The sequence below is a fragment of the Pseudonaja textilis genome, chromosome 2 (assembly GCF_049901715.1).
Source record: "Pseudonaja textilis isolate UNSWEBS1 chromosome 2, rPseTex1.2, whole genome shotgun sequence".
Lineage (NCBI taxonomy): Eukaryota > Metazoa > Chordata > Lepidosauria > Squamata > Elapidae > Pseudonaja > Pseudonaja textilis.
The window spans coordinates 226,724,063-226,749,656 of record NC_141991.1 but is presented as its reverse complement, the minus strand read 5'-3'; the positions used below and the strand labels follow the sequence as shown (position 1 = coordinate 226,749,656).

General features: G+C 38.2%; 1 protein-coding gene across 1 annotated transcript in view; it reads right to left on the bottom strand.

Annotated features, from left to right (window-relative positions):
* Positions 1-1,458: 1,458 nt before the first annotated feature.
* The window catches only part of JMY (junction mediating and regulatory protein, p53 cofactor), a 47,010-nt gene continuing 22,874 nt past the window's right edge, over positions 1,459-25,594 (bottom strand). Inside the window, 10 exon segments of the mRNA XM_026717666.2 lie at positions 1,459-2,579; positions 6,793-7,102; positions 8,060-8,594; positions 9,428-9,523; positions 10,715-10,795; positions 12,299-12,486; positions 14,174-14,339; positions 16,148-16,317; positions 17,078-17,228; positions 19,627-19,800. Of these exon segments, the coding sequence (XP_026573451.2) occupies positions 6,795-7,102; positions 8,060-8,594; positions 9,428-9,523; positions 10,715-10,795; positions 12,299-12,486; positions 14,174-14,339; positions 16,148-16,317; positions 17,078-17,228; positions 19,627-19,800 (1,869 nt within the window). The 3' untranslated portion in view covers positions 1,459-2,579; positions 6,793-6,794.

Here is a 25,594-nt window from a genome sequence, read left to right as displayed (position 1 = left end):
ATGAGTTATGGATTAAAAAAACTAACTTAAATTTGTCATTCATTAGCAGTAGGAAATAGAGTTGCATGGCAGCATGCAACAATAAAATACTGGAATTTATCATTCAAAGAATATTTACTAAGATCTTTTCTTAAATGCTTTTCTACATACTTTATAAGTTTATTTTGAGAAATTTGTAGACTTGAGCACTATGACTTCTTAGCCTGCCACAACTTTTATATACAATGGGCTTTAAGCAATAAACTTAAGAATTACTTCTAGTCAGAAAACTTGACTATGATAACAGCACATGGTGTTGATCAATAAACTACTGCTACTGTACTCTTAACTGACAACTGAACCAGTCTCATCCTAACAGGTTATGAACATTTGTACTCTAAAGGGAGATCAACTATTGTACAGCAGCCAGTGCATATGTTCCTACAAACAAGCCATTTTTATAGACTCACGCCATTTTCATATTCTTGCAATAATTAAACTATTATATTTTTTAAAAACACTCATGCAGTTTTCAAGACAAAAATCTTAACTATAAAAGCCTGAGAGCTTCATATACTTCTTCCATAAATTCAAGACCTGTGGATGCAAAATAATGCAAAGATTTCTGTATCTTTTGCACAGATGGTCTGGTAACAGATTGGTAAGGGCCCAGTGACGTGTTGCTTGAAACTTCTGCTGCAAATGATTATACAAAGTTTAGCATAATCCACATATCACCTTCACTGTAGAAGAAGTTCATGTTTGTGCCATGGCAAAATATTCAACGCAGTATATTTATTGTGGACACAACTAATTATCAGCGCAGTAAGGACATTATGGGGTTTTCTAAACTTTAACAATTACATTTTGCAATTATGAATTATTGCCACAGAACCCTGTATTATCTGGGATTACAACTATGAATAACGTATTACAGTATGTTCAATTTGTCCATGAAACAAATATCTGATGCTAATATATTATTATTATTTTTCTGTCAAGTGTTTAGTGTTCCTATGTTAATCAAACTCATATTATTTTAAGCTTTCCTTCAGAAGACAATATTTCAGATTATATAAGGCAATAAGCATCTGAAGAAATACACCTGCCAAGTGTAGAATAGCAGGCATCACTTTAAAAGATCCAATATTGTCGTTAATACTGTAGAAAAGGGAATTGTAAGAACCGGTTGTGTTGGGCTAAGATTCATAACATATTTAAACGTATTATGTTTTTTCCATTTGTTGTTAAAAAAAAGGGGGGGGGGGAGGGGGCAGACTCTTGTTCCAAAAAGTAAGTAAATTACTGTACACATTCCTACCAATATGCAATCTCATAAAATATCCTTGGAACAGGACAACAAATTAATATAGTAAATAATTTTAACATGATTTTTCCTAAGATCAGGGATCTTATCCATTTCCAAGCATATACTTTAACAGCAGGAGCTGGCCAAACTCAAAATTCTCCTCAATTGACTTTTGATCAGTTTTAACAGGATAAGACTAGCTTTGATACAGGAATACTGTTTAGTATTCTGACAGTACAAAATGAGCTGCCTGCAGCTATTAGTGATACTGTTTAAGAATACATTTCTTTCAGTATTCACTGTATTTAAGGCGTGGTCTCCTTTAGACGATTATCCTGGGATTAAAAAGAAATTATTTACAAAAAGTAGGGTATTACATAATTCAAATATATTTGTAACAATGAATGGGGATAATGAAAATGGAAGGGGATTAAAATGATTGCAATTTTACAACTTAGAAGTAAAATCTCATTTCAATTTTGCATTCTGCTTAAATAAAAGTTCCTTAGAGTAATCAAATAACAGTCAAACAAATAGATAAAAATAATTTTAAGTGTTCTCATTATAAAATATTGCTTCTATAAATAAAATGTGTAACTTTATTATAACTAAGCCCTGCAATTAAAATGTTACTGTAAGAGAACAAACAAACACTAATTTAAAAATATAAGGTGTATACAGTATCCATGGCCTTCTAAGAGTTTTGCTATATATCATTTTATAATGCAGTAGACTGTAAACAAATTTTAAATACGAGAATTTCATTCTTGGAGCATTTTCCATTAAACATGTAATCATTTTTTCACTTTCAAACCAATTTGTAGTTTGAATTATTAGTAGTTAAAATGCAGTTTTCTTTCAAATCTACCTCCTATGTGAAATGAATTCCTGTTGGTGTAACAAGAAATTAATGTCAATATAGCAGTATTTTCTTCAACACTGATGTCTTCAATGGAGTCAGACTTCATACTTGTTCTTCTAGTAAATTATGCTGGGAAGAAGCTTGGCTGCAAAAGCTGCTGACATGTTTCACACATACTGTATGTAAAAAGTAAGTGAAGAATCAGAAAATATTTTGAAAGGTTCTTTCTCCTCAGAATTATGCAAAATGTGCACTTAAATAATGCAGCTTTTGGTCCAACTGAAATCTTCTACTATGAATTTTAAAAAATGTATTCATGCACATATCAAATATTTTCTCAGAGTAAAATTCTCCTAAAGTGATGACCAAACTGTTGAGTATGAATGTTCAGAAGTGAAAGAAATATATTATTCATTGGAATCCTCAGACCTGTTAAAATAAAAACAAAGAAATTTAAAAAACTGATTGCAAACTAGTCTCTGAGCTACATTAAAATTGGCTACATTGAAAACATGTATCCTTTCTTCCCATCTTACTTAATCAGCTTTGGTTTTTTGGACATCGCCTTTCTTTTAAAAAATTGTGCCAATGAAAAAGGCTTGTGTCATAGTATTAAAGACACACAACTGAATAATGTGCCAATCTGATTGAATACTGACTTCTAATTAAAAATATAGTTAAAATGTTCTACAGAAAGAGAAATGGGAGTGAAATAAATAGCATATAAGATTTCAGGACTGCCAATTTCAAATAAAATCTAAATTGTACTTCAGGCTCATTGCTTAACTATAGACAAAAAGTAAATAGGGCCCCATGGATTGTTATTTTCATGACAAAGAAATGCAGGATGGTTGAGAACCTCTGAAAAATAAGATACCGAAAAGACAACTGCAAACCATTCTAATGAGCAAAACACAGTCACTTTAGGAAACTATTACAGATCCATAGGGAGCTTTTAGCTGAAGCGATGTCATCTCATAAGACATTGGAAGCATGCCTCGCCTGTCATCGTGCTTCCCTTATGGAACTTCCCCCTCTTAGAAATTTAGATTACCCTGACTTTGCTGGTTTTCTGGAAAAAGATAGGATGTTAGAATAGACCAGGATATGTGTTTGCTATGAAAGTAGCACAATGAGTCTCAATTTGGTTTTTTAAATTAATTTTAATCATGTATAAGTGTTCCAACTTGGTTTGCCAGCCAAAGTTCTATTGGCTAGATTGGTGTTTGTATAAATTTGTTTTAACGATGTACGCGCAACACGTAATCACCAAACCTGTAGTAACATCGGTTGAATCCCCACCCCTACTTAACAGGTGATGTCCTAAGGTGTCAAACAGAGATGTGATGGCCATCTGCCAAGAACGCTATTGTTATTTAGGTATGGACAAGTGGTCTCTGAGATGATGTCCAACCATTACATTCTAATAAATTATTCCATACCTCTTTCAATTTATGTTAGGAAGCCCTGTACTGAGATTGATAACAAGTACTTGATACAATCAAGGAAATATTATGGAGTCTACGAAAACTAACTTGTATTGATGATGTTACATTGTTGAGAAATAAAATGTCTGTAAGCAAAAAGCCAAGTTTAGACAGCACAAAGTATTCCACAGTTCAACCCCGAACTATGCATTTTCTCTTCTATTCAAACAGGATCATGAATGATAAGGGCATCCCCAATGAGCAGATTTCTTCACAGGGGGAGTTGTGAACATAATCTTGACCTTTAAAAATTTTTTCCCTGAAAACAATGTCTACAAGTCAACAGTAGCTCCTGATCTCATGATCCCACAGAAATTGAGAGACCTAACTTAAATTATTCCTAATTCAGCTATGATACATTTAAAACTGAAACCAAGTGTTTCTTTTATGGCATTTTGGAATGTTAAACTTGTGGGAGATCTGTTTTACTTACTGGCAAGAACCCCTTCCAAATCATTGAAGGAAAAAAATATTCTTCCCTCTTCCTGCCCTTCAACTTTCAGAGCTTCTGTTCAGAATATAGTTTTTGGGGAACTTATGCTTCAAGTAGTCTCTGGCCAGGGGTGAGCTACTACGGGTTTGCCCAAGTTTGGGCGGACCCGTAGCTAACGTTATGGCTGGTTTGGCGAACTGCCAAATCCCACTCCTGGCTGGGGTGGCAAAATGAAAGCAAAAACTTATCACAGAAACATTGCAATCAATAACTTCACCCTTATAAACTTAATGGTGACATAGCAACAAACCAATTAAATGAATAAATCTGTTATTGGAATTCATCTATTGCCCTGCCAGTCTCTATATTTAGCTGTCATAGAAATCAGGATTTCCCAATGTCCAAAGACATTGAAGGGCAGGAGACAATGAAAGAAGCAGCTCTGGTCATCCTAATCCTATATTATGTTATGACCCAGGTTGCCTAGGCAGAGGCTGGCTTCAATAGAATCCTTTACTGCTCGGCTAATTCCACAGGAAATTGCTCTACAACTGCTGGTAAAGCTCCACCCCAAACTTCCCTAAAGGCAGCCACCACAGTCCCATCAAATTCACAAAGGCAGAGAGGAAATCCAAAAACAAGGTGCAAGTCCATAGGGCAACATCTGTAAGTCATACATAAAATTCAAGGTCCATAAAGCAAGGTAAGTCCACAAAGCAAAGGCAAATCCACAAGGCAAAGGCACAGGTAGAAACATGATTCCAAGCAGTGTTTTCCAAGGCCGGAGAAGTGCATGCCAAAGCAAAATAATTATTCCCAACAAAGACACCCTCCTCCAGCCTCTGCTTAAGTCAACCCAAGCTATGTCCTCCTTGTGAGGAGCGATCTTCTCATGAGCAGCTTCACAGACCTCATTTGAGCTTGCCTCCACTCTATTCTCTGTGCCCTCGGATCAAGTGGGTGAGGCAGTTATTCCTCATCAGAGGGGATTTGCTGCCTCTCATCACCACGGCCCATCTGCAGCCATCCTTCCCTCTTTGAGAGTGTAGGCAGCTCCCCATCTGGTTGACCACTTCTCCCAATGCCTGAGGGGGCTGGGATACCATTGTGCTCAGCCCCTGGCCTCTCTAAACATTCCCAGGGAAGATATGCCATTCTTGTTGGACAGTCCCAGTTCCAATTCCTCTTCCCCCTCCTCCTCTGAACCGAGATCCGATGGGGCAATGACATATCATCACTTGACACTAAGGGGCAAAATTTAGCCATAACATTATAGTGCTGGGGTTAAGGCATTCAATATACATCAGGAAGACCCACATTGAACTGTCAACACATGAAAATAGTTACTGAAAAAGAAAGCACTTGTAACCCAGTTATTTTTGCAAGCACACAAGTCCTTGTTTTAAATCCTTGTTACAGAATATTGGCAAAAGACTAAAAATAGCAAGCTTAGAATAGTCATTTGGGATTATTATTATAAGAAGTCAATGATCATATGCAGTAGATATGAAGAGAAGGCACAGGAAGAAGCCACAACTGAACAGAAATATATCTTCTCCGCATGTCAACATCTTCAGGTTCAATTTGTGCCATCGCTAGTTAAATGGTTTGATGTATTGGAATTGGGAAAAATATCCTTTGGTTGCTATCAATTGGAATCCAGCATCATTAGCATTTCTGGCCCAGATACAGAGCCATTGAATATGCTTAGCTACCGCAGACAGAGCTATGGAAGAAATCAACACTTGCATCTATAAACTGCTCATTTAATATATAAATTATTCTGCAGTAAAATTTATACTGAAAAAAATACAGTAATGTTATGTTCACTAGGCTACATTATTAAATGAAAATTCTCTTAACTGAAAAACTTGTTCTGAAGACCTCAGACATGACCTTCATTTTATTAAATTTACCAGTAATTAGCTACTAGCATGCCAATTCATTTATTAATTTGATAAGGCCATCTTTGTCAAATTGATAACAACTATGACAGCAAGTTGAATGTAAAAATTAACATAGCAAATGTTTGAATTCAGTTTACAATCCAGAAATCAAATGCCCTATTTCAGTGTAACTGAACCTTCTACTACATAAATCTGATAAAGTTAAATTGTAACTCAGAAAATTATATACTTTTAAAAAAAATGTGTACATCCGAAAATTCATCATCAAACTTTTTTTGGCTAACATAGGCTACATGGCTTTCCTCTTATGTTTATTTAATATGTTTATAAATTCTAATAGAAGATAATACATGTAGCTCAGAGTTGAATTGTGGAAACTTAGTGCTTTTTATTTGCTTTCAGATGTTTCATCACCCAACTAAGTAATGTATCAGGTGCCTAGGAAGCATTGGCTGGAAGGGACCAAAGATAACCTTTTTCCACAGTGGCTCCTGCTCTATGGAACATTCTCCCTTTGGAGATTAGCATAGACTACACCCTGTTAGCCTTTCATAAGGCCCTAAAAACCTTTCGATGTGGCTTCCTCCTTGGTAAATTTGTTGCTTGAATTTGAAAAATTAATAGCTTGTGGCAATTGTATTATTGAGTGTAAGAGCATTTTAATCTAATATCTTAACGAAATGAAAAATAAGAAAATGTAACATTGTCTGTTAGTCTTAAGGCACTCTAGTATTTTCTCTCCTATGGAGGAAAACTTACATTAATTCCTGTAAAGGCTGCATTATCTAAGAGGCTACTACTTATGGTAAAATTACCCTTAATTTTCCCAGTCTGTGCATGGTAGATTCTCTTCCTCATCTTCAGATTCTGGTGATGCCTCCTTAATCCGTCGTAGTGCTTCATGGATACTGCGCGTTAAAGGATCATCATCAGGTAAAATTGTGAATGATTCTCTCATAATGTCCTTTTGAACCTTTTTCAGTTTCACGCCTTTTCTGATTTGTGCCAAGATGTTATTGCTGTCATCTTCATCAGGAAATGGGGGTAGATTTCTCTGTTCAACCTTCCTCAGGTGGAAGCTGCCACGTTTCAGGGAAGCCAAAACCTCATCCATTGGTGAACTCACTATAGAAAATAGTAAGACTTACTAAATATAAATTTACATACTACAAGTTCTAATTTTATTTTGTGTACAGTATTCAGTTCCAAAATGAGAAAGGTATTCAAATCTAATATGAGTTCATTTGCTGTACCTTTTGGATCTCCTTAAAGAAGCCACATATCTTCCTGGGTTTGCACAATAGCTACAACATGGTCCTGGGAAAATCTATGTTTAAATTAAGGGTTTGACAATAGCCCAGATCACCTAAATGTATGGCAAATTAAATAGTTTCCAGCAAGCAAACTTTTAATATAATTTTTCCTTCATTGAAAGAAAAAACAAAATAAAAAATAGATCTGAAACAAAATTTGCTTCTCTCTTCTTTGGAAGCAGATTTTTGTTAATTGTTTACTATTATAAACAAAACAAATAAAACTGTTTAGATTATAGAGGGAAGAAATTAAAAAAAATTATAAACCATTACTAATCACTTCTTGGCTACAGTATGTGTATACTTTTTGAGGTTGCATTTTTTTTAAAAAAATCCTGAAACAAGTATCCTTAGTCAACTTGCCTGAGGGGGAGGCAAACAATGGAAAGAGATATATTTAAAGAATAAATAGATATAAACCTGATGTTATTGGATGATTGGTGGAAACAATACTAATACTGTTGGAATCATGTTGTTATTAAGAAAAGGATTCACATGGTACAGTATTTCCAATCAATTAAGAATTGATTATTGATCTTCCCCCCATAAAAATTCAAGTTTTATTACAAATGCTTTTGAAGTATCTTTTGTTTCAAATATATGGGCCTAGGCAGATATTGTTCATGGTATGCAATCTCAAAGTTTTATTTAGTGTGACAAGCTAATGATTTGAAACCTGGTTATTATTTTAGATTTTTAGCCAAGCAATAGTAAACAAACACTGCTTTTACTTTTTAAGTAGCTTCATTCAAAATAAATCAGAAGTTACCTCTTCTTCTTTGCAATCCCTCTATATCACCAGTTTTCTTCAATTTTTTCTTGGCACTGACTAATTCACTGCTATCAAAAAAATGAGCTGATGGTGCAATAGTGATCAACGGAGCTGGTTTCTCTGCAGTGCTTTGTTTAACAGGACTGGTGCTTTTTTCAGAACACTGAGTAGATTCTTCCTTGGTGGGCAGAGGTGGTGGTGGTGGTGGTGGTAGAGGAGGAGGAAATGGTGCCTCACTGATTGTATTGGAAATAAATTCATTACTAATGAGAGCTGGAAGAGAATCAGTTTGAGAAAATTCAGACATAACACTACTGGGAGATAGAAAAATATCTTCAAATTGTCCTAAATTTGTAGAGTCCTGTTTTTGTAAAGGCTGGATTACTTTTTCTTGCTCCATATTATCTGTCTGTGTAGTTACTGGTGAAGATGGGGGATGATCTAGACAAGATGTTGAAGTGGCTGTACTTTTTCTTCTTGCATGAGTCAGGCGAAGTCTAGTTGATTTGAGAATTACCTGCCCAGGATAGCGCTTAGAAAGTTAAAAAAAAAAAGAATTTAAATTGTAGAATTTTACACTTCTGTAGCCCACTATGCAAACTTCATTTTTTAAAAATTACAGTAAGAAGTCATTTACATATTTCATCTTTCAGTGCCAGAAACTTTAAAATAAAATGAAATAGAAAAGCAGAAAAACAATATTGAAATTATATTTTCCATAGAGGTGGAATGTAGAAAGTGTACAATGCAGTCGTAATAATTTATTTCCATCTGAACAAGAAAATTCATTCAAGATAAATTTTCTATTTCTGCACAATTGATGTGAATTACATTATATGAAGAACATTTTAATTCCTCAATATTTTTTCAACAACCTTAGTGATATAAATACTGATTATTGGTAATCCAAACAGTCAGCAAGAACCATATCAAAAATCATCAGATAAAAAAGATAACAAATATGTGAAACTAAGCTTTAAATTTTCCAATTTTAAAATTCACTTTAAAAAATCTTTTTTTTTCTTTTTAAACAAAATTTTCATTTATAGATCATAATAGCATCTGAAAGACTACATAATGTACTTAACTAAATTGAAAAATTCATTATAGAAGATTCAAGTATAATTATTCTTTCTAGCTGAGAGTTGAAATAAAAATGATTTTTATGAATATTCTAATCTTTATTAATTTCCTGTGATGTATAATTTAACAACCGATCCACACATCATGTGTTTAGATGATAGGGAGTTCTGGCAAATTCAGACTTCATGGGTTAACTGCTCAAATTATTATTTAATAATTTGTTTAATAATTTATTTAAACTCCTATCTGAAAATTCAAGCGAAGTCAATCTTTTCCAATTACCTGTTTAAATGTTCGAAGTCTGTCCAATGTTTTCTGTCGTTCTTGACTAACCCATGAGCTTTTTCTTTCTATCTCATCTTGCAACTGCTCTCCTTTCTGATGATAAAAACAAAATGGTAAAATATAAGAGGAACAGAAATTTGGGAGAAAAGAATAATATCCTTACATTATTACTTTCTTCTCCAGAGGACAATATAGTGTAATCCTTAATGGAATTACATCTACATGGAGGGTAATAAGTAATGGGGTACTCCTAAGTTCTGTCTGTGTTCAATACTGGGCCCTAGCTAATAAAATCAAATTCAGTGGTGAGAAAAGGTTTTATACTTAGGCAAGGAAAACCAAATGTACAGCTGTAGAATAGGTGGAACTTGGCTCAATAGCAGTAACTGTGAGAGGGATTTTGGAGTCCTAGTGGACAATGAATTAAATATGAGCCAGCAATGTACTGTAGCTAATGCAATCCTAGGCTACATTAACGAAGGGATAGAATCAAGATCACACGAAGTGTTAATATCATTTTATAATGCCTTGGTGAGACCACATTTGGAATATTGCATCCAATTCTGGTCACCACAATATAAAAAAGATGTTGCGACTCTGGAAAGAATGCAGAGAGTAACAAAGACTATTAGAGAGCTGGAGGCTAAAACATATAAAGAATTGCTGCAGGAATTAGGTATGTCTAGTCTAGTGAAAAAGAGGATCAGGAATGACATGATGTGTTCCAATTTGAGGGGCTGCTACAAAAAATGGATGTAATGTATGGAAACTAATTACAGAGAGAACCAACCTAGAACAAGAGAAATTTCTTGACAGTGAGAACAATTAACCTCTGGACTGGCTTGCCTTCAGAATCTGTAGGCGCTCCATCATTGGAGATTTTAAAGAAGCAAGCAGAAGAAGTGGGCCAGCGGCCATGTGGGCTCCTGCTGCACATGGTTTTTGGTGCTGCCGTCGTGAGGCACTTGTCGGGATATGGATGCCTGGCTGCGGGGGCCCTGAGGTAAGCCGATGTGGGGCACGTAGGGCAACTCCATCCCCCCTTGCCTCTTGTTGATGGAATCATGAGCAACCAGACAGAATGGATGGGTGGCCAGCTGCGCAGGGGCTTAAGTAGGGCTTATTTGGGGGTAGGGCTTATATTAGTTGCATGCGTAAAAACATATAAGGGCTTATTTTCGAGTAAACTACACACACACACACACACACAAAATGCTCCTTTAAAATTCTGTAAAAAGGGCACAAAGAATCTTAAATCTGTAAAATCAGCAAAAAATCACTCACAATTTTTGCAGCATGTTCTGATTCTTCTTCACTCTGAGAATGCTGTGAGAATTTTTCATTATGTTTTGCAATGCAGATTTCCTACAAAGAAAGAACATTTTTCCATTTAAACATGACTTTATATATTGATCTTGTCTTTAGTAGAGGAACTCTGATTCAGAGCAGAAGCTCTGCCACAATTTATTTATATTCTATCAATGTTAAGGTATAAGATGTGAAAATCTGTGATTGTCCATGGACCCAAAGACCTCTCATTCTTGCAAGACTATGAATAACATTCTGGTTGGTACACTGATTTCTTTGTAATAGAATTAATAGAAACAGGCAAGTGGGGAGTGCAGGAAAGTCTGATCAAAATAAGTTTACAAACTAGGATACAGCGGGTAGTTTGCCACAGAATCCCACCCTCCATAGGATTTACATGGAGTAAACATTACTTAAGAGAATGAAGATATTACAAACTGAATAAAACAAAGAAGTTTTTTTCTATTAATATATTCGTGTGTGTGTGTGTGTGTGTGTGTGTGTGTGTGTGTGTGTGTGTGTGTGGCTTTTGAGTAGTTTTCAAGTATCATCTCTCTCTCTCTCTCTCTCTCCCTCCTCCCCCGCCCTTTCTGCTTTTTCTATAAACATAACAGTAGATAAATCATGCTTAACCCAACTGAGAAAAATCTATAATTTCTTTAGCATCCAACCAAAATTAAAATATACAGTCATATTATGCAATTGAAATTAAAGTATAATTTCATGCAGCTCCAAACTGGTTGTATAAACCCATTTTTGCTGCATTATTTCTCAGGAATTTCAAAACTAATTATTTTTCTGCAACTGTAGATTAATTTCTGACTAGCATAACACTAATTAAAAAGCTATCTCGTACTCTTCAGTCCTACAATGGTACTTATAGCAAGGAAACAAGAGGAGGACAGGTGTGCAAGTGAATACTATCAAGAAAATACTATTAAGAAAACTTTAAATAAATTGCTGACAAAAATATACAGCAACAAGTGATTTTAATTTTGATCATTAGGGCTTTTCAAGGTTACATACCAGGGGTCAAACTCAAGGCCTGTGGGCTGGATCCAGCCCGCAGGGCCATCCTGGTCTACCCAATGCAAAGAGGAAAGATTGGCCTGGTCTACCCAGGGCAAAGAAAGATCAGACCAACGTAGCTTCAGCCCGGTCTACCCGGTGTGAAGAGGAAAGATCAGGCCAGTGTTGCTTCGGGCTGGTCTACCCAGTGCGCAAAGGAAACATGCCAGCAATTTGGGGAGTGGCATTAAGCTGGCCACCCCCACCCAGTTGGCCACCCCCCCAAGGTCAACCACAGCGCTGATGTGGCTCTCAATGAAATTTATATTCAGTTATATATAGTATACTTGAGCTGAGCAACCATTTGAAAGTGAATAAAGATGGCACAGAAAGGCCCAATGCAATCTGCCTTAGCATTAGGGTTGGCTGCTGCATTTCAAATAAATAGAAGTGTCTGTCTTTAAGTAAACATCTCATGATTTTAGCCATGCTAAGTTATAGCTACTGCAAAATCTGTTTGCTGAAAAATGGAAAAATGAACAAAAACATTACCTTTTTATTTTTGAGGTAGGCTTTTTTGGCAGAAATGCGACCACGCCTTGCTTCTAGTTGACGGACTTTCTGTTGTAATTTCTGCAACTCTTCTCTTTGCAAATGTATGGATGCTGCCATATCTTCTTTTTCCAGCATGGCTTCCATACTTTCATAAGTATCATAATATACAACTTCATCTCTTTTTTCTGTCACAAAATTCCAACTCATTTAATAATTTTAAACATATATTCAGTTAAGCAAAACCATACTACAAAATATATGCAACATTCTGAAAAGTTTTTTTTTTAAAAAAATACTGTAAATGTAATTGTAAGATTAGAACATCTATCTCTGCCTATGTCCTAGGAGAGAAACAACCACAAAATCACTTACAAATTAGATTACAGAGCTAAAGTTTTCCCAGACTTTTTAATTGGCTTTTAATTTACTCTTTTCGATTCTGAATTATTGTCATGCTGCTATCTACTTTATTCTGTTTTCACTTGCATTTTAATTGATTGTATTGTACATATTTATAATTTAGTGAATCTTATGTAAATCACTCTGACTGCTTCAACTACTGGGCAGTATTAGTAGTGTAATGTATGTAATGTAATATATAATATAAATGTAAAATGGAGTTGATATTCATATATGGTGACTATGGTAAGCAGTTAACCAGTGTGGAAAAATGCATCAAACTAACATTCACAATTTAATTTTTTCTTAAGATTGCAACCACAAATTCATTTTATCATCGATCAGAGACCAACATCAACATCTTAACACTAGAATAGTCTATCCTGGACATCTCAATAAAATAAAAAAGCCAGAAGTAAAAACAATTAAGATTACAATCCTATATATGTGCATATTAAATAAATTCCACTAACAAGTTATACATTGGATTGTTCTATACAACAGTTTCAATAACTGAACTAGAAATAACTGGGGGGGGGGGCTTAAATGGGTGAGGCACAGTAGACATTACTTTCTCCACCCCTTCTTGTAGAAAAATTGTTTGAACAATCTAGGGAGAGGGTGGGGAGAAGAAAAAAACAAACAATCTCTTTAGGCAATTTCTATTGTGCCTGACTGTTTTCTTTTCTCCTCCGTGCTTCATAGAGTGGAGAGATTTCAGAGGAAGGGTTTACAAGAAATTAAGGAGACACACAATGGGAAATACACCGGCTATTTGCTTAATGTATTCAAGACTACCAACTCCATCACATTCTTTTCTATGTGTATTTCCTATTCTATGCCTGCAGACACTCTTGTAATTTCTTTCTCTCCAATCTGTAAAGGAAATAAAAGAAATACAAGTCAGGCACAGGACAAGGCCTACAAGTAGTCCTTGACTTATGACTACAATTGAACCCAAAATGTCCATTGTTAACCAAGGCAGATTTTACATGAGCTTTGCCCCATTTTATGTTCTTGCTTGCCACAGTTAAGTGGATCACTGCAATTGGTAAGTTGGTAACACAATTAAGTGTATCTGGCTTCGCCATTTTGCTTGTTACAAAAAGCGATCACATGACTTGGGCCACTGCAACTCTCATAAATACATGGCAGTTACCAAACGTCTGAATTTTGATGGGGATGCTGCAACAATTGTAAGTGTAAAAAAGGATCATAAATCACTTTTTTCAGTGCTGTTTTAATTTTAACTAAACAAATGGTTGTAAGTCAAGGACTACCTGCCTGCAATGGTGATTATGTGTCTGGGAGACTTTATGAAGATCATAAATGCTGGCATTGTTCATGAAATTATTTTTTAGCACTATCATAACTTGAAACAGTCACTGAATGAGGCAGTCAGTAAATAAAGACTACTTATATATTAGTCAATGATACTGCTAAATATATAGATATGAAACAAATATATGTCACCTGAAATAAGTCTTTTAATGCTTTCAAGTTGTGCTGTCAGTAATAGTTCTTCACACTTCAGAATTTCAAACTGCACTTCATACAATTGAAGTTGCAGATCATAATAATCAGCTTCAAGTTTGTCCAAATGAGCTATAGCTTCTGTGCCCCCTTGCAAGCTCTGCATCTGATTTTTTTTTAAAAAAAATAATTACATCAAAAAGGTTATAAATCTTAATCTTACCACAAACTAACTGCAAAATATTCCATCACAGAACTGGATACATTAAGGAATTAGAAATCAAAAGAAAGTAAATATTATTATTTAAAACCATATTATTCGTAACTGTATTATTCATGATAATAGCTCCGTTTTATATGTATTATCAAAGGTTAATTTTTTATTTGTGTAGAAAGAAAATATATAAAATTTTAAAAATTTAACATAATAAAATATCCTACTGTGCTTGGAAATAGTTGAATGGCCCAATAAAAGTTTATGGGGGAGAAAAAGATCCACTCTTTACACGTATTTATGCACTGAATATATATATTGGATAAATACAGCATAGTGAATTTTAATAGACTGAAGTAAAGTACTGCTTTGATATAATCTTTTTTTCTAAAGCAATTTTCTTTGCCATATATTCAAAGTAGTTACATTTGTCCTCACATTTGTTGTTACGATGCTAATTCAGCAAACAAGATGCCACAAAAAACTTTTTTTAAAAGTAAAATACTAAATTGAATCAACATTGCAGTTAATAAAAGCAACAGTGACCCAGTTTTAAAATGTCATCTTTTCAGAATCTACTAGGAAACAACTCTTTGAGGCCCCTGAATACACCCTAAACATTAGATTGAAAGTTTAAACTTAAGTCCGAGCGTAACACTGAAGGCATCCAACTATATCTGATATATTTGTAATTCTCTAAAGCAGAGGTCCCCAACCCCAGGCTGTGGCGCACTATAGGATTGTGTGAGTGGTGGGCTGGTACGCATGTGCATGCACACGCATAGATCAACTAGTCGAGCTGTGTGTGCATACACGTGTACCCCAGCCGACTGCTCATGCAGCTTGGTTCCCTTCCCCCCCACCCCAAGCCAGGCCGCAAGTTGCAAAGGTTGGGGACTACTAATCTAAAGAGTGCTCAATGATATATAATTTCTGGTTGTCATCATAATGACAATGGCTGGCAGCAGAACTGCAAGATAGGATCTAATCTTTCTCCCAGAAAGTTTTCATTTTAATACCACAGATAAATGCCTACCTTTCATATATTTGTGCATGAGTACTTTCAAAAATAAGCAAGCCTTGTTTAAAGAAAGCAACCACATTGGTCTATTGAAATGTTGCCAGCAAAAAATATCTGAATGGCACTGTTATGAATCATATAAGAAATTCAGTCTAGTAACCTTCTATTGCAACAGTTAGTTCTCTCCACTTTAAAAATAAATTGTGTATTTCTTGATTTAAATGTGATATGTTGCCTTGAGTGCTCATATAAGTAGAAAGGCTAAATATTACTACCATCACCAAAAACATCATCTGCTCTGTGCCCAGTGTGAATACCCATGGGTTTTATCTGTTTTCAGACTTAGACAATCCTTACAACCAAGTATAGCTGCACTTGGAAGGATTATTAATGTATTTATTTATGCATGTAATTCATATTCTTTCAATCACAATGATTCAGTTGTTTTAAAGAATATTAAATAATCTCCAAGAAAAAAATATATGTACTAGATAAAACAGAAAAAAAGAGTGAACTACTACTTATTACATAACTTTGAATTTATTTATTGAAATTATTTTATCCAGCCTCTCCAATAGCTACATAATAGCTCTTAATTAATTTCTAGTCTCTTTTCAAAGAAAATTGTAATCACTAGCCAAAGATTTTACTCTTGAAATCCCTGTCCATTATCCTGAAATTTAGCCCTACAAAATAATTTTCAAGTTTCCTTTTAGGTTGAATACTCATCAGTTATTACCTCTTCTTTTAATGCATGTTTCTTCTGTTCTAAACAGATTTCTTTTGCTCTCATCAATTGCAAAGTATCTTTAGACACTGCATACTGAAGTTTTTCCATGCGTTCCACTGCTGCTGCCCAAGCTGCCTTACCAAACTTTTTCTGGTCTGCTCGCATACGATCGTATACAGCTGTAAATAAAATTTAATAGCAGGCTTATCATACTTGGAAATGGTTTCATTATAAATCCTATTTAAGTAAATCAGCTTCCTCTTTATGCAAATAAAATGTTACAATCTTCAAAGTAGTAGTTATTTTAATTTTAAAAATTGGGTTTTGGGTTTTTTGGGGGTAATGTGGTACTTTTATTCTTATTTAATGTAGTCTATAGCTTGAAGTTATTTAATGGCCAAATTATTGGTATTATTAAAAGCAACTGGATAAAACACACCAAACCAATTAGTGAAAAATTAAAAGGAAATTGTAGAAAATAATTATTTTTTAAATTATAATTTTGGTATAATAAAAAGTTATAAACAGAAAGTATCCATAGTTTTTAATTAACAATCAATAGCTTATTAAGTTATAATGGTATTGAACTTGTAAAAGAAGAAATCTGAAGGGAAAAAGAAAATTATGAGACACTAATTTCAAAAATTAAACTCAATATAAACTTATTTCTCAAACTTCAGTTCCTTGTGTTCAAGTGAAATATACCCCCACTCCACAGAATGATGCTAATAATATTATAGAACACTTTCCCCACAAATATCACAGACTGAATAAGCCACTTCAATCAGGAAAAAACATCAATTGGTGATTTGAGTAGAGATATTTACTTAGAACAATAATGTTAATTTGAGAAACTGCAAGGTTACACGATTGTTGAACACGTAGAGAAATTTTAGATAAACAGTTTTAGCAGCAAATGTAAAATAGCTTATCCATTACCTTTTTGTGCTTTTGCTGTTATTTCAAAGTATTTTACTGTAAGGTCCTGTATAGATAATACAGCCATATGAGCCTTCCGTTGCCAGTCTGCATCTTCTTTTTGAAGGCTTTCAATTCTTCTAGGTCCTAGGTAATCATTCTCTATGGAAATCTGAAGATAAATCAACTCACTGTATCCATCATGAAATAAACAGCAAGGGATAAGTAGTAAACATATAATCTTGCAAAGATTATATAAGGATAATTTCTTTAAAATATTATCATGGACTTTTCTGAACAGTAAAAAAATATTTGGGGAAAATTAACTAATGGAAATTGGACAAAAACTATTTATAAATCATTTAGTGCTCCTTTATAATTTTGCTCATTTGCTTATCAAACCTTAAATGGGCATTTTTTCATGTCCTTTTTCCTATTATTGAAAAGGGAAATGATAGAAACAAGACAATCTAGGGAATTAAAAAAAAACTGAGATGTAAAGGTAAAAGAAACAAATTAGCACATGAAGAGAGATCTGGGGAAAAAACCTCTACTTTCATCCTATTCTTTAAAAGTTGTGCAAATGGAGCAAGCTCCAGGAAACCTGTTAGGCATTTAGAAAGACTACGTACTCTGGATAGGGGCAGGCAAAGGACTGCTATGTTCCAGCAAGACAACAATGTTGGGTATGAAAACAAGAAGAAAACAGGGAAAGGAATTCTCTTCATAGAAAAATATTTAAAACACTGTATTGTACAGCATTTTAAAAAAGCCTGAAAAGGGTGTGGTGACATCCTTTCCACTCCTTATGTCCTAATCTACACTGGAAAGGAAACTGAAGAAAACATTACATATGACATTAAATTAGAAAATAGTCTCTGTCCAATTATTTACTTTAAGTTTTCCAGGCAGCCTAACGTTGTCTGAGCACTTTTACTTGACAAGAATAAACAGTGTCTGCCCCTTACCTTTTGGCAAGTAGTGTGCAGATTATCCACCATAGCTAAGCATTGGGGCATGGGATTTATATTTCATCTCATGGTCATTCATTTTTTTTCCTTAGTATCTCTTTTCTATCATTGGAAGAGATCTGATAACATGTTAATAGAATAAGACAGCCAATAGCTGCACTTCAAATTAAAGTTTAGAAGAGTGAATTACTCATGTTGAAGCTTGCAGGTGGTAAACAATTAAAATTCCTGTAAAATGTTACAATTTATTGGAAAGATATATTTGGAAGAAAAAGTGGAACTGATGGCACAATGATAAATAGTTAAGCAAAGAGAGTTTTTTACTTATCTATTTATCATTATGCCATCAGTGCAATTTTTCTTCTAAGACGAATAATACAGTATGCGTTCCTAAGGAGAGACCTAAATATATAAAGAACAGGTGCTTAATCTTCTTCTTCAACAGGTTCCCAGCACAAAATCAACCATACCAATGCATATCTAAATATGAAAAGAATGTTCTTATAGATAACCTGCTATTCATATTTATATAAAAAGTATATTTCAATAGATCTTTCTTCTTATCCCTCAAATGATTCCGTCTAATGGAGGTTTGCTACAAAAATGTTTAGTTACGGACGGGGGTTGGATTCAACAGGTTCTACTACCAGTTCAGTACTTATGTTTTGCGCACGCATGTGCACTACACACACACAGTACAACAAAAGCTGTGCCTCCCGGACAGCTGATAAGTGCTGCGCGCAGGTGCGCTGCGTTTGAAAAAAGCCTTTTTTAGTGATTTTTTCAGCCTCAGCTGTGCCATGCAAAGCAGCTGAGGTTGAAAAAGTAGGAAATAAAGGTCAGGTAAGAGCCCGGGCGGGCAGGTGGGCCAAACAGCAGTAGACACAGAACCTGTTCTGTGTCTGCTGCTCTTCAGAGCTACCGGTTCTACAGAGCCGGGCAGAACTGGTAGCATCCCACCCCTGGTTACGGACATAGAAATAACTGGGTGGCTCAGAAGACAGCACAGTTGTACAAATGAGTTGTAAAGTTAGCAGTATAGATCATAACAAATGCCATTTGGCATTTTTTCCCCCATTGTTCTGTTGCAACTTAAAACTGAGCATCTAACTGGTAATTCTGACATAAGCCTAGAATTTCAAATTTGTTCAAAAGAAAAATAGCAGTTTTATTCTATTGATTCTGTAAAAATATTTTGCAACTTGTTAAGCAGTTAACTGCTAAAGGTTCAAAACCCAGAGTGTATCTGATCCACACAAAATTTCAGTGACTGAGTAAGATATTCCTTACTAAAAACAATAGTTCAATCCATTTTGTTCAATGCCCATTATCAAACATCTTTTCTTATAGCCAAGGCTTTTATTTGCTTTCTCCACAAATACTTTAACCAAGAAAAGAAATCAGAAGGGACTATAAAGCTTAAAAACCATGAAGAAAAGTCATTCTTGTACTTCTAATTTTGACTCAACCTAAGACACAAACTTTTACAACTTCAGAAAGTGTGACAAATATTCAAAGATATATATATGACATGGGATGAAAAAGTTCACTTATTATAATGTCCAATAATATTTTTAGTGTATATTGCTGGTTTTATACCTTTATTTGCTGTCTTCTGAGCATTGCAAGTTCCCTCATATCTCGGAATGGTTGCAGTAAATATTGATAGAGTTCTGTGGTGGCTTCAGCAAGACTACCATATGCATCATCTTCCATTTGATATAATTCCAGCAACTCCACCATGCTTTCTATATTCTTGTGTTTTTCCAGAAGCTGTGCAAAGTGAAAGAAAATATTAAAGTATTATTAAATTTAAAAATGAAAGCATTATCAAACCTTATAAAATCAGGCATAGGAGCTCATACTTTTGGCTACTAACGTTCATCCTAGTATCGCACTGTATGATATTGGTATCTTAATCCCACTTCATATTTTTTGTTAAATTATAAAACTAAAAATAGCTAAAATAGTTGATCTCCCCTCTTTTTTTATTTGAATACTTATCCAAGTATTAGTTATTTGTTACATTTATTTGTTTACTTATATTGCTGCTACAATCCAGCAGGACCATGGAATTTTAAAAATAATACATTATTTTTCATGTATGAAGTTTTGATTCTTCCTTTATATTGTCCAGCCAAAGAATCTTTTATTGATGTAGGATTATGCAGTATTTTATACACTGTCCACAGTTTAAACAATATGCATCTAATTGCTTATATTGGTAAGTCTCACTAATCAGAATTTAAAAAATGCAAAGCAGCACCCATTCTTAGAAGGTTCACCTACAGATTTATTTTTATCCCATAACATAGACTTCCATGGAGGGAGGAGGGATGAAATGAGCATCATGATGTGCTGGTGCAAAAGTCACAACTTACGTACTTTTGTCAGATTTTGGATGGAATTTGCATCAGGATATCATCATGGATATTCTTATTCTGACACAATCTTGGCTTGTTGCAGATACTGCTGACACACAGATAGCTATGCACAGGCATCTGTGCATAGAAACACACACATGCACAGAATGGGCGTTGGTTCTAACCTGACACGCCTGTTCTCGGCGAGCTGCGAGGAGCATCCAGAGTGGGAGATGCTTCAGTCTCCGCTCTCACAAGCTGAGCTTGAATTGAGGAACGCTCCTTCTCCTCCACGTGACTCCTCCGTAGCGTTCCCCAGTTTTGCGAGGACGAGAAGAAAAAAACGTGTTCACATCCTAACTAACTAATGGATCATTGGCCGAAACAAGATTCCCCACCAGACGGTGAAATTAGGGTGGGGCTGGATGCTCCTCGCAGCTCGTCAAGAACAGGCGTGTCAGGTAAGAACCAATGCCCATTCTCCATAGAGCTGCTCGGAGCATCCAGGGTGGGACATACCAAAGCTTGGCTGTCCTACGGGAGGGACTCTGTCTGGTTCGGAAGCCTCTCCGGGTCCTTGAGGACCCGCTGTAGGACTCGTCTGCCAAACGAGGCCTCCGCGGAGGCAAATATGTCGATCTTGTAATGCCTAATGAAGGGAGACGGGGAAGCCCAGGTGGCAGCCCAGCAAATATCAGTGATTGGGGCCTGGGTGGCCCAAGCTGGCGAAGTAGCTGCGCTCCTAGTGGAATGTGCTGTTATTCCACTGGGTACTGGCAGAGCTTGTGACAAGTAAGATCTAGAGATAGTTGCTCTGATCCAGCGGCCGATAGTTGATGGGGATACTTTGTGACCCAGTGTCTTGGGCTGGAAGGAAAGGAATAGGGATTCAGACCTCCTAAAGGGCTGAGTGCGCTTGATGTAAATGCGCAGGGCACGTCTCACGTCCAGGGTATGTCAAAGTGTTTCCCTATCCCGCGATGGTCTGGGGCAAAAATTTGGGAGAATGAGTTCCTGTGCCCTGAGGAAGGCTGAGTTGACCTTGGGCAAGAAGGTAGGGTCAGGCCAGAGAATCACCCAATCGGCATGAAAAACGCAGAGGTCCTTTCTAACTGATAAGACTGCGATTTCCGATATCCGATGTGCAGATGTAATGGCCACCAGGAACACAACTTTGAATGTTAAAAACTGGAGGGTAGACTCCCTTAGAGGCTCAAAGGGGTGCTTGGTGAGTGAAACAAAGACCTTATTAAGGTCTCAGGTAGGGTACCGGTAAACAGTCGGAGGGCACAAATCAGTGGCTCCTCTGAGGAAAGCCCTAATGCGAGGGTGGTAGGAAAGGGAGCCAATGTTCTCGCAAAAGATAATAGTTGTTAAGGCTGTGACCTGTCATCTCAAGGTGTTAGGGGAAAGCCCTTGATTCAGTCCCTCTTGGAGGAAATCCAAAATCTGAGCGATAGAGGGCGAGAGTGGGTTGACTTGGGATTTATGACACCATTTACAGAAACTATTCCAAGTGGCATTGTAGATTCGGGTGGTTGAGGGCCGCCTGGTGGCCAAGATGGTGTCAATAACCTGGTTAGAGAACTTCTTGTTCCTTAAGTGGTTCTGCTCAACCTCCAGACGGCTAACTGGAGCCATTGAGGATCCGGATGCAGAAGGGGCCCCTGAGAGAGAGAGATCCTGTCCGGAGGGATCCTCCAGGGGAGGCTACTGATAGATTGTGGAGGTCCGTAAACCACGGGTGCCTGGGCCAGTAGGGGGCCACCAGAAGCAGTTCCGCCTTCTTGTGGATCAATTTTTGGATGACTCTGGGAACTAGGGCTAGAGGGGGAAATGCGTATAGGAGCCCTGGGGGGCCAGGGACAACGTAGCGCATTGTGACTCTCCGCCCCATGGGAGGGGTACCTTGAGAAGAATCTTGGGAGTTGTGCGTTGAGTGGGGATGCGAAAAGGTCCACCACCGGTTGACCGAAGATTGTGGACGCCTCCCTGAACAGTGATGGGTAGAGGCGCCATTCTGACTGGTCCACCATGGCCCTGCTTAACCAGTCTTCCTGGATGTTTGAAACTCCTCAGATATGCTCCGCTTTGAGAGAGAGGAGATTGGACTCCGCCCAATGACAGAGGCACTCGGCCTCTCTCATCAACTGTATGGACTGTGTGCTCCCTTGTCTGTTGATGTGTGCCTTGGCTGTGACGTTGTCCGTGAGAATAAGAACATGACGTCCGCGTACCTGAGGGAGGAATCTGCGCAAGGCCAGGTGTACGGCGTGAAGTTCCAACCAGTTTATACTGCATACTTGTTCTGTCTCCGACCATCTGCCCTGTGCCGTGAGCGAGTGGACGTGAGTGCCCCATCCGGATAGGCTGGCGTCTGTGGTGAGGGTGAGCCTCTGGGGCTCCTTGAAGTAATGACCTTTGTTGATGGTGGGGTTGGTCCACCAGAGGAGGGACGTGAGGACCTTTGGAGGTACCCTGACCATAGATTTCAAATTGCTTCTGCCAGATCTTTGAAATGGAAGCAGGAACCACTATAGGGATCTGGTGTGTAAACGGGCCCAGGGAACAATGGAAATGCATGAAACCATCTTACCTAATAACTTAAACAAGTCTAATAGAGTTACCTTTTTTGATCGCCTGATCTGTTTTAGAGATTTCTGGATACTAAGGAGTCTTTCTGAGGATAGGAAGACCCTTCCTTTGACCGTATCGATTATGGACCCCAAGTGGGTAATTCGGGCAGATGGTGACAGTTGGCTCTTTTGCCAGTTTATAAGGAACCCATGGTCTTGGAGGGCAGAGAGAGTAACTCTGGTGTCCCTCTCTTCTTGACGTCTGGAGGGGGACAGGATGAGGATGTCATCCAGATAACAGTGGAGGCGTACGGGAAGGTTCCTAAGGTGAGCTGCTAGCGCCGCGAGGACCTTGGTAAAGGTCCTAGGGGCCGATGCCAACCCAAAGGGGAGGGCCACGTATTGGAAGTGGTGATTATTGTAACAAAACCTGAGGAATTTGTAATTGGAGGCCGGATTGGGATGTGTAAGTACGCTTCTGAAAGGTCTATAGAGGAGAGCCAGTCCCCTTGCCTGGTACCCAAGAGAATAGACTGTAAGGTGTGCATCTTAAACTTGCGATGGATCAGGTAACAATTAAGTTGGTTTATGTCTAAGATTGCCCTCCATCCACCTGAATGTTTGGGAACCACGGAGAGGTGGGCGTAAAAACCCCGCCCTCGTTGAGAGGGTGGGACGGGTTGGATAGCCTGTATGTTGAGGAGGTGCTGAATAGCGGAATCCATCAAATTGCGTTGGGGGGTCCTTCAAAGGGGGATGCCATGAAAAAAGTCAGAGGGGCGGACTGAAATTCAAGGGCGAGACCGAATCTGATGGTGTCTCTAACCCAGGCATCGGAGGTAGAGGAATCCCATTGGTCGGCGAAATGTCTGAGACGTCTGCCAATGGGGGGGAGGTACGGGATCTATCTTGGGCGCCGGAAGGGTCTCCCACCTGATCCCCTAAAAGGTCTTTTGTAGCTGCCGCCCCTTCTACTCCTGTTGCCCGAGTCGGCTCGATCCTGGGGTTGGGGTGGCCGAAAGGAGGGGGGTCTCGGGTACCTGGGCGGGAAGCAAGACTGGTAGAAGGGTCGAAAGGACCCTCTCCAAAAAGGCTGAGGGGCTCTGGGTTCTGATCTCCGAAAAAGAGAGGGGATAAATTTTTTCTTGCTTTGGCTCTCAACCAACAGGGGTTCCAGAGCTGGGCCGAATAATTTGTCTCCCTTAATGGGAGCAGTGGCCAATTTGACTTTGTTTTTGACGTCCGCATACCAGTGTTTGAGCCAGAGCAGGCGGCGGGCTGTGACATGTGAAGTTATAGCTCTAGTGAAAAACTTAACTGAATGGTAGGTGGCATCGGCCAAGAATTCTGCTGTGGCCGCAAGCTTAGCGACGTCCTGATGCGCCCTTACATTAGAGGTGGGGACATGCTGTTTTAATTGGCGGAGCCACCGGATCGAAGACCTGGTGAAAAAGGAAGCGGCCATGGCCAATCTAATGGCCCAAGTGTCAGATTGGTGAGCCCGGTGCAAGGCCAGTTCAGCCTGCTTGTCTTCAGGTTTCAGAGCCTCCAGAGCGTCTTTTGGGGTGGAGGAGGATGCTAAGCCAACAATGGGCTCATCAACTTCGGGGGTATTTAGTAACCTAGAGAAGTCTGAATCGAGGTTGAAAAATCTCTTATCCTGGCTGGATGGGGCAGGAGGGGCCCCTGTGGAAGCCAGCTGTTTTGATACCAGGTCAGGAAAAAATAGGCGGAGTCGGAATGACTTCAGCCTCCACAATGGGCTGCTTAAAAATGGAATCCTCTGGACCTTCCGCTGAGGAAGTGGGGTCACAGTGAGACTGTGTGTACAGGCCAGAGATGTTTTTGGCCTTAAAGAGTAGTGATTTATACAGGTGTGGCTTAAACAAACCCACAAAGGTGGGTTGGTCGGGGGTGAGGCCCTCATCCTCGTACATCTCCCCCTCCATTGGCTCCATCTCCGATAGGGGTTCACTGTAATGGGTCGACCCCAATTCGAATTCTTCCTCCTCCCTGAATTGATCCAGTCCCCCTTCCTCCTCCTCCTGCTCCCTTTCTGGAAGAGGGCTGTCCCTCTGTGAGAGTACCTGACCGTGGGGAGGATCTGATCTGGGCAGGGATCTGACAGATAGAGACTCATGTTCGGGGGCCATTGGGAAGAAGCCGGGTCTGGACATCTGCTGGAGACCTTCCGCAATCCCTTGGCGGATAGCCAGCTCCATCCATGATCTCACTTGCTCTGGAACCTCGACTATGGAAGGTTCCTCTTGGTGCAGACCAGCGGCTGTAGGAGCAAAGGTAGCTTCGGGTGCCCGTCTGGTCGTTGTTCCAGGAGCCTGATGACCCTGGGGTGAGCTGCGCCTGGATAAGGAAGAATGGTCTGGAGGAGGGGGGGTTGAGTAGAGGTGGAAGGAGTGGAGGGGGGGAGGGCTGGAGGCACCGAGCATGACTCCCGGGTTCGCCGGTTGAATTCCTTCTCCAATGCCTTATGGCGCCTTAAGGCGTCCCTCTGAGTGGCCTTGGAAGTTTCCTTAGCCTGTCTGCGCAAATGGTGAGATTTAGATTTGGCCTTCAAAGAAGGGCCTTTAGAAGAATTGTCATCTGCCATTTTAAGAAGTAATGAGCGTA